The sequence below is a fragment of the Cyprinodon variegatus genome, unplaced genomic scaffold (assembly GCF_000732505.1).
Source record: "Cyprinodon variegatus isolate N-32 unplaced genomic scaffold, C_variegatus-1.0 Scaffold6, whole genome shotgun sequence".
NCBI lineage: Eukaryota > Metazoa > Chordata > Actinopteri > Cyprinodontiformes > Cyprinodontidae > Cyprinodon > Cyprinodon variegatus.
The window spans coordinates 1,214,002-1,223,391 of record NW_015150459.1 but is presented as its reverse complement, the minus strand read 5'-3'; the positions used below and the strand labels follow the sequence as shown (position 1 = coordinate 1,223,391).

Here is a 9,390-nt window from a genome sequence, read left to right as displayed (position 1 = left end):
GATCTTGTTTGTTGAAGGGTTAGTTTTTCTAAACACAAAAAACGGTATGTCAGCTAGTTCGGCAAATCGTGATTGGAAATCAGGCAGTCGGAAAAAAATATTACATTGAATTTATTTTAATTTAATTTTTGACTCAGTAGCCACCTAACGTTCGCTTATGACACCCTTTAATATTTTTACAGCTAACAAGAACTATACATTATACTTATTAAGAAGTAAAAGAACAGCACTTCAGATGCTATATGGCCAATTTGAAGGTGCAACGTCAAAAGTAGCGGAACTTTTAAAGAAGGCAAAGATTCCGCCGAGATCCATTTTCTGAGTACCACAGGAACAATTAAAATGCAGTTAAGGGTGATAAAAATGTTGTATATAATGTTCCTCTGATTTGTCATACTTTAAGCTATTATAGTGTTAAAAGAAATATTGGGGGATTTTAAACCTGCTGCGGAGAACATTTTCATCAGAGACACACTGAAAAACGTTCGACTAGTAATCTGCGAAATAAAATCCACCGTTTTAGGGCTTACATGGTTAAGAAACGTGATAATGTAAAGAATATCTTTAAAAGTTTCCTCTTCTTCAGTCAGTTTTCTCGAGAGTTTTGCTAGAGTTTAGAGTGATGCGCGCTCCCGCGAGAAGGGACGCAATTCTCGGCAGGCATGCATTTCTCGGTATAACACCTCCTTCATCAGACGCAACTAGTTAGCCCTGTTCTTCATCAAGCTTTAGCGGGGAGGTTTATCTCATCAGATTTGAACATGTCTACCAGGACCCTACCGCTGCTCTTTATCAATCTCGGTGGAGAAATGCTGTATATCCTGGACCAGCGGCTTCGAGCACAGAATATACCCGCCGACAAAGCTAAAAAAGGTAGCAGGCTTAGCAGCTATTCAGCTAACAGCAAACTCTCTGCATATCTGTGCTGCACTAAAACGTGAAGATACTGTAAACGGCTGACATTTTTCTGTTCATTAAGCGGTCAAAATATTTTAAATGTAGGTAATGTAGAAAAGGACAATTAACAGACAGCGAAGAGTTAACGGTCAATGTCTTGAGTTATTTTTCCCTCCTTTAGAGCACACCTCTGTCTCAGGATACATGTTACTGTCCTCTGTTGGCAATAAATAAGTCAGAAAAGTTATTATTTCTAAGAGTTAATTGATATTATTTTTAACATACCTTAATTTATGCATTTTCTTTTGACTAAAAGTTTCTACTGTAGCTGCCTGGATAGAGGAGGACAGAAAGAGAGGTATTGGTTGTAATGATGCACTTGTGCATTAGTTGCTCTTTGCACTGCTTTGGCCTAGCTGTTATAAATGCGCTATTTCAAACAATGGGCATTTGACTTATGAGCAATGCAGGATAGATTAGAGCTATTTCAATGCTTTAATTTAAAAAACTTTAGCTCCTATACATTACATGCAATGGTGTATTCATATTATCTATTTGTCATTTGCTAGGATTATGTATAAAAGCTAATTAAATTCCCAAATTCAGCATTTTGAACTATAAATCATGTCACAGTCTCTGCTTCAAACTGACCATATTTTTTGTTTTGTTTCTCCAAATGTTTACATGTGATCACTGCTGCACTTTGAGGAATGGAAATGTCATGAGAGCTGTACACAAATGAAATTTCATTTTGTGTACACTCTGTGTATACAAAATCACAATAACGTTTGTATAAGTATAAGAAATGGGAATCAATGCAGCTGAGCAAGGATTGCATATAAAGTCTATTTAAAAACTTGGATTTTTTCTGCTCTGGATTAAACTGCTCCAAGAGAACAGGCTGCATTCTGAACAAGCAAAGCCAGAGTCTTGCATTGATGCAGTAATAAATAGTGTTGCACCGATACCAGCACTAAAATTGTATCGGTATCGGTGATTATGGATAAATAGGGCACGATACCATTTTGAGAGCCAGAAGTTTATTTAACTATTGTCACCTATTCCATGTACGCAATAAAAAGTTCTACTGGATTCACTTTGTATTAGTCTTTTTCCTGCTTCACAACGGTAGGCAGCAGCTTGACAAAGCCATGATGGCAATTATTTTACATCCAAGTAGTATGCAGTTCTTGATATATATACACACACATTGATTTCAAACAGATGGTATCGGTATCTGCCGATACTGCACAGCCAGATATCAGTACCGTGGCCAAAAAATGGCATTTGTGTAACACTAGTATTAAATGGAAACAGAATCTTGTAGCGTCTTCTGCAAACTATCGGTGGATTTAATGTTCAGGTCGTTAACATTTCTGTATTGAAATCGTTTCTAATTCTTCCTATTTTACATCCTAATTTTCTGAGAAACTGAATTTGGGTTTTCACCAGATATGCCATTATCATCAGAACAAACACAAATACACACTTGAAATACGTCCCACTGGGGGGCTGCAACAAATGGTAATATTACTAACCGACAAATCCGGTTATTATTTTTTAAGTTATTCTGTTAATAATCAGATTTTTTTATACAAAATTCAAACAAGGTGAAACTTAAACTATACCTCTTTCTTCTGGATCAAGTTTACTTCATTTAAATATTACTTAGATCCCTAACGCATATTTTGTACAGTTTTTGTCTAATTTATGCTCTGAGTTTGTTTTTGTTTTTTTGTTTTTCATTAGATAGCATATTTAAGAGTCCGTTTACCCCAGTTAATAATTAATAAACTTCTAAATAAATTGAACTCTCGCACTATGGGTATATATTGTATAGATAGAAATAAGAAACTGAAAATGTAATATATATTTTACACTTATACAACTTTTATTGTCATTTTGTGTACACATTGTATAGAAAACACTTTTTTTTTTTGTACAGCTGTCATGACATTTCCATATGTTAAAGTGCGTCACTTGATGTGTGCATTTTAATGATCTAATTTATTTAAATGAATATAGCGATAAGACATTCAGAAGATATTTGTTCAGAAATGCCTTTTGATTGTGTCTGTCAGTCAAATACGTGGCTAAGTTACCAAAGCATTAATGCTAATTACAAACGTAATGTTATATGAGACTGATTTATGTAGCTACTTTACAATAAATCTTGTCAGCTAGCTATTAGTGAAATTTAAAAGGGTTCATAATTTCCAACGTTCCATGTTGGCTTTTAATTGCTTCAAATATTAGCACCACATAAGTATGTCCTAATTTACACCAAAAAGTATTGTTTTTGCTATCCGCATATGTTGCCGTCTTTTTCTAAATTCATCATATATTCTTTTTCGATTCAGCAGGAAAAGGCGTGGGCTGATATCAGGGTTATGATAACTCTTTATTCGGAAATACCACAATATCTGAATATCTACACAAGTATGTAAAACAAAACCAACCATCTAACAAGGAGCAGCCATTATTCATTTACTCAAAGTTATATAAAATGAAACATTACATTTGTAAAACATTTTGTGATTTAGATTCTTTTTTTGTGTATTGATTTATGTAAAAACATGGACGTAAACACCTGCTAAATGTTATGATTTGAATTGCAAACTGCAGAGAATGCTAGACCCTTTAGCTCTTTATGGAGTTTTGATCAAGCTGATATCAGCAGGTTGCTGATATAGCTTTCAGCTCCAGCCTGCAGCTTGACAGATATGCCGCTTACCAAATGTTTCAAAATAGCCTTTATGCAATATGCATACGTTTTTAAGCCCATAAATGTCTGGGGTGGTAATGAATAGAAACATTTCCAAACAGCTAAATGTGTCTTTCTTGTAAGTGAAGGAGAAGTGTAGGATCATTTTAATGTACCCAGCTGACCACAAATGGAAGGTGGGAAAACACTGTATTATGCAATGCACACTACGTACTCAAAGGGAAAATTCTGCTATATAGGGTTCTTCTGTGGTGTGTGGTCAAAAGACTTTATAGGGCCTTTATAGGCCAAGTTAGTGTTTTTGATCACTTACAAATGGAGTCCCCCCCGTCTCTCAGTGAGGTCTAGAAGCACAAGATCTATATCCATCCATCCATTAAGCAAAGATACTGCTACATGTCTGTACATCTTATCTTGCCATTTGACCAATTGAATGAGCCTTGAATTATATATTACCTGCCTTAAATTAAGTTGGGGAAAAAAGTTAAAGAGTAAAAAAAAAAGCTAATTGAAAAGTTATAAAGTTAATAAGCCCAGTTAACAATTATATTTAGGTTTATAAACTAAAAAATGTAAAGTGCCAGTATCAGCATTAATGCCTCTAAGGTTATGTTAGACACAAAAAAAATGTTTTTCACTCTGAGTGTTTTTCATGAATTTCTTATAGAAGCACTTTTGTTATTTTTCTTAATATATTCGGGCAAGTTTGCATTTGTTGTTATTACATTGACATTATTTTTTGCCATCAAAATATCCATAATTTTTTATAAAATAACACCATTGGCTTGAATTTTTTATTTTCAAAGTATTTCACTGAGTGGCCTATAAAAGGTTAAACGCTTGCAAAAACAAATGGAAAAAAAAAATAGAAAATGTACTTATTTTGAAACTTAAACTTTCTAAAACCATTACATACCTTTTATACTGAATACTATGAAGGTAATCATAGTAATACCCATTATATGGTCCAATCAAAAAACAATGTTACTTACTTCAATTTAAAAAGTTGCTTTCAACAAAAAAGACTGCACTTCTATCAAATAAAACATTTTCAATCAAAGAAAAGCAGTGTTGGAATGTATTTTTTTTGAGTCTCAAATATATTTTGGCATTCAAATACTTTTTTTCTTTGATTGAATTTTTTTTTTTTTTATTGAAGTGAAGATTCTTTTAATTGAAAATATCTTTTTTGATTGAAACAACCTTTTTTTGATTGAATGATAAAGAAACTAATCTACCTTCATAGATTACTGGCTCTTGCATACATAAGACAAATTTTGCTAACTTACGTTTATGTACATTTTCAAAGTTTTTAGATCTGCTATGATTATTCTATTTGAAATTTAGTTGCTACAAATAGAGCTATTTGACTGAACTTTATAATGTATCATAATGCATAATGCTGGTCATACAATTAGAATATCATTAAAAAGCTAATTTATTTCAGAAATTCCATTCCAGTTGTTAAACTTGTATATTATATTAAGTTATTACACAGTATATATTTCCCGGGTTTATGTGTTTTATGATATAACTGACAACTAATTGAAAAATATTTAATTAGAATATTATATAGAGGTCCAATAATGAAGACACCTGGTGCCACACCATTCAGCTTATTAACTCAAAACGCCTCCAAAGGCCTTTAAATGGTCTCTGTGTATTTATATGTCACACAATCATGGGGAAAACTGCTGACTTGACAGATGTCCAAGACAACCATTGACATGCCTGTATAAATTATTTTTTTTATTGGGATCATTGCAACTGCAAGAAAAGTTTAAAATCAGAGTTTAAATCAGAGGGAACCAGACTTTCACACAGTTCTGCTAAACATAACATGTCAGGAAATTTCAAACCCTACAACACAGTCAGAGAAACTGCTTCACTCCAAGTAGGAGTGTAAATCACATCCATCATGGCGATTCAATTCAGTATCAATTTCCTGACCCAACGATTCGATCATTTTCGATACTCAAGAATACACCACGATACGATTCAATTTTATTGTCTTTTGTTGTTTTGTTTTTTTACCTTACAGGCTAGAAAATGTTTCAAATTTGAAATAAATCAATAAAAGCTGTAATATCGTTATGCATTTTATTTGAGAAACAAGAGCAAATAACAGAAGTTGCAAAGTTGTACTCTACCTTGGCCTGTGAAAACCTCAATCACTGAAAAATAATAATGCCTCTGTGTTATAGATTCTGAAAGGCCTTGCATTAAAAAATACTGCAAGCGGAACGAGGGTAGTGGCTAAAGGAAGCGAGGTAGGAGGGCAAAATAGGTTTAGCGCCACCACAGCACAGGAGTCAGAATTACGTCCAGGAGCAAATGGATAAAAGTAGACCGGAGGGAGGAAAAAAAAACACGAATCAATACTCTTGCAGGCGTGTCGATGCATTGGATCGTCGGCTGTTGGATTGATGCATCAATACAAAATTATTGTTATTTATACCCCTATCCAGTGCAGTGCAGACTGTTCGGACTCCAGTATTAGAAAAAACCAACCAATAACTATACAAACACATGTGGTTGTTTAAGATTCTTAAAATCCCTTTTGCGCTCATTACTAAATAACATCAAGACCATTATTATTTTTTTATTGTAGCTATCTTAAAACCTGCTGCCAGGTAGGCAATTGCTAACCTTTCGTCATGCTGCTGCTTTTTTAGGCCCTTTGGGTTTAGGTTTTGGATAAAATCTCTTCTGCAAACCTATAGTGCAAATCTGCCTGCTTCTAAGCTTCTAATGCCAAAAAGGCTCTTTTAATTTCAGTTTAAATTATCTAAATGCTCTTTTCTATTTCTTTACTTGATCAGTTATGAATGATATCATCACCACCATGTTCAACAAAAAGTTTCTGGAGGAGCTTTTTAAGCCACAGGAGCTTTATTCAAAGAAGGCCCTACGGACTGTGTTCGACAGACTGGCCCATGCATCCATAATGAGACTCAATCAAGCTAGTATGGACAAGGTAATACTTTGCTTTATTGTTTATCTCCGACAGCAAACCTTATTAAAAATTCACATTGGTTAAATTTACTATAGATGTTCGATACAGTGCCTAGTATCGCTTTATTGTGATTTCGCAAGAAAATTAAGCTTTTTTTTTTTTTTTTTTTTAAATGTAAAACCTCTTCCTTGCATTTGCATTTAGCTTCTCTGCTACCATACCCTTAAATATACTGTAGTACCACTAATAGCCTTTAGATTGTTAGTTAATAAATGAACCCTTTTTCAAAATCTTTCATCATAAAAATATAAGGATTTTTTATGTCTAATAAAAATCGAAATAATTGTAAAGCTAAAGAAAAAGTAGATTTTTTCCCCCTTTGTATTTACAAATTTTTAAAAAAAATCATACGTTTAGATACTGTAAATTCATTCAGGTGTTTACATGAATCTACTAAGGTTATTTCCTTTTTATTTGCATAAGACTGCATTTCACCACTAATATGTGGCTCCCCCTGCTGTTTATTGTGAGACTGACTGAACTGACTTTTGAGCAGGAAGTCATATTTGCTCATTTCCTTCTTCACAGCTCTATGACCTGATGACCATGGCCTTCAAATACCAGGTGCTTCTCTGTCCCCGACCTAAAGACATCCTGCTAGTCTCCTTCAACCACATGGATGCAATAAAAGACTTTGTGAAAGATGCTCCCGCCATTCTGGGTCAGGTTGATGAAACCTACCAGCAACTCATAGAGGTACAGAGGATGAAAGTGTAACACAAGATCTTAACCGGTTAATGCTGATAACAGAGAGCAGATAAGGTCATGGCTTCAGACTTAATCCAGTTTATTGTGTAACCTGATACCTTGCACTGGAAAAACTATCAAGAAATCAGTAAAAATGTCTAAAATTAATTGCATTTACCCTTCATTTGAGTCGGTAAATGAGATAGTTTACCAATGGAATTAGTATTTTTACTCTTAAAATAAGATAATTGGATAATATGCACTTGAAATAAGACAATTCAATTGTGTTTTCTTATTTTAAGTGTAAATTGTCTCGTTCCTTTGGCAAAATGTCTGTTTTACCTCCTTAATCCAAGAACAAAAGCGCTTATTTTAAGACAAAATGACTCCTCTAGATTTCAGTTTTTTCCAGTGGGACTTTATCGTCTCCAAACGTGGCAACAATGCGAGTGGATGAGTGACAAATGCTAATAAATCATCCGTGTTAAGACGCACTTTTAGTTCTTCTTGACCCCTAAGTATTCCTTTAATGTCTTTTTTTATTTCTCCTTTATTGTTCACTAGTAAAGTGTTTATAAAGATATTAAACAAGGGGCTAAGAAAATGACTGAGTACCACACGATAAACCAAAAAACGACCAAAAATCTAAACTTTCTTAAAGCTGATAAGAGAAATCTCTGTTCAGCCTTATCATCCTTCTCTCTATCCAAACATATGGTGACTACAGGCTCTTACTTCAGCCACATCTATCAGTTCCCCGATGCTGTCAGAGGAAGAGTGGTTTTATTGATAAATCCTGTCTTTATTTGGTGTTTAATACTTATACTAATTTACTTTTTATTTCCTCTTCTCAGATGTATACACCATTGTCTAATGGTGATTTCCAGCTGATTAGGCAAACTCTTCTTATTTTCTTCCAAGACATGCATATAAGGGTAATTATTTTAGTTCATGTTTTGTAAATCCTTGTTAGATTTTATATTTTAATTTTCGGAGCATTTTCACTAGATTTTCCTGCTGTTTTCTCTTTTTAAGGTGTCTATATTCCTGAAGGACAAGGTGCAGAACTCAAATGGCCGTTTTGTGCTTCCTACTAGTGGTCCTGTGCCCCGAGGAACCCAAATTCCTGGCTTGATAAGGTATTAAAATCATTCAAACTTACTTCTGACTTTATTTAATTTAAAGTGGCTTTATCACATACCACGACTATGAGAAATTAGAAAACTCGTATTCATCTTTAAATAAAACAATATATGCTAAGTTTGTGCTCATAGTGTTTACCTAGTGCTTTTCGAGCCTGAAAAGAATTTCGTCTGAGCGAGATCAGTGCACATAAGCATGGCTGCACCTTGTCACCATCTGCCTCTTATATGACCAAATTGAAAACTTGAACAAAGGGGAATGTTTTACACCATAAATACTTTATACACTTTTGTCACTGTTTGTAACAGCTTAAGAACACAATGATTTCACTAGTGTCCCTATAAAGCCAGACAAACACTGTATGATATTTCCAATTGTTGCACACAGCTACAGCTACCCATGAAACTGCAGGGTTTAAAAGTTCACAGCTCACAACGTATGTTCTTACATTGTACGGCCTGATGCTCTGATGCGACTTACCTGCTCACACTGCACGTCCACAAACCACACGCCAGAGATGGCGATGGTCGGACTCATCAATCTGGAAGATTGAGAAGAACTCCCTTGTTTGCACATGCGCAGTGCTCAAAGTTCTGGTAAATCGTCTTGTAGACGCTCATAGCTCTGCTTCAACAGCAGGATTTCCTCATAAACCTATCACAACGGCCGAAGGAATTTCAAACATGTTTTATTTTCTCCCAACCTTATCATACCTGATCGGGAGGTGGTCGTGAGAGGCAGATCGCCCCCTCATTACCCCCTGTATGCTACACGACGCAGGACACATCCAAAAAATTCTCGCACAACTGGAAAATTGGCCCGATAAGGGCAAAAAAATCGTACAGTGTATGCCCTGCTTAAAGGTTTTTTTTTCTTTTATATCATGATGACGTCATACACACTCCGCTTTGTCTTAAACAAA

At 34.6% G+C, this 9,390-nt stretch overlaps 1 protein-coding gene across 1 annotated transcript in view; it reads left to right on the top strand.

Annotated features, from left to right (window-relative positions):
• Positions 1-671: 671 nt before the first annotated feature.
• The window catches only part of oscp1 (organic solute carrier partner 1), a 15,405-nt gene continuing 6,686 nt past the window's right edge, over positions 672-9,390 (top strand). The window contains exons 1-5 of the mRNA XM_015374505.1: positions 672-873; positions 6,445-6,599; positions 7,167-7,334; positions 8,180-8,260; positions 8,361-8,464. Of these exons, the coding sequence (XP_015229991.1) occupies positions 762-873; positions 6,445-6,599; positions 7,167-7,334; positions 8,180-8,260; positions 8,361-8,464 (620 nt within the window). The 5' untranslated portion in view covers positions 672-761. The remainder of the gene's footprint in view (positions 874-6,444; positions 6,600-7,166; positions 7,335-8,179; positions 8,261-8,360; positions 8,465-9,390) is intronic.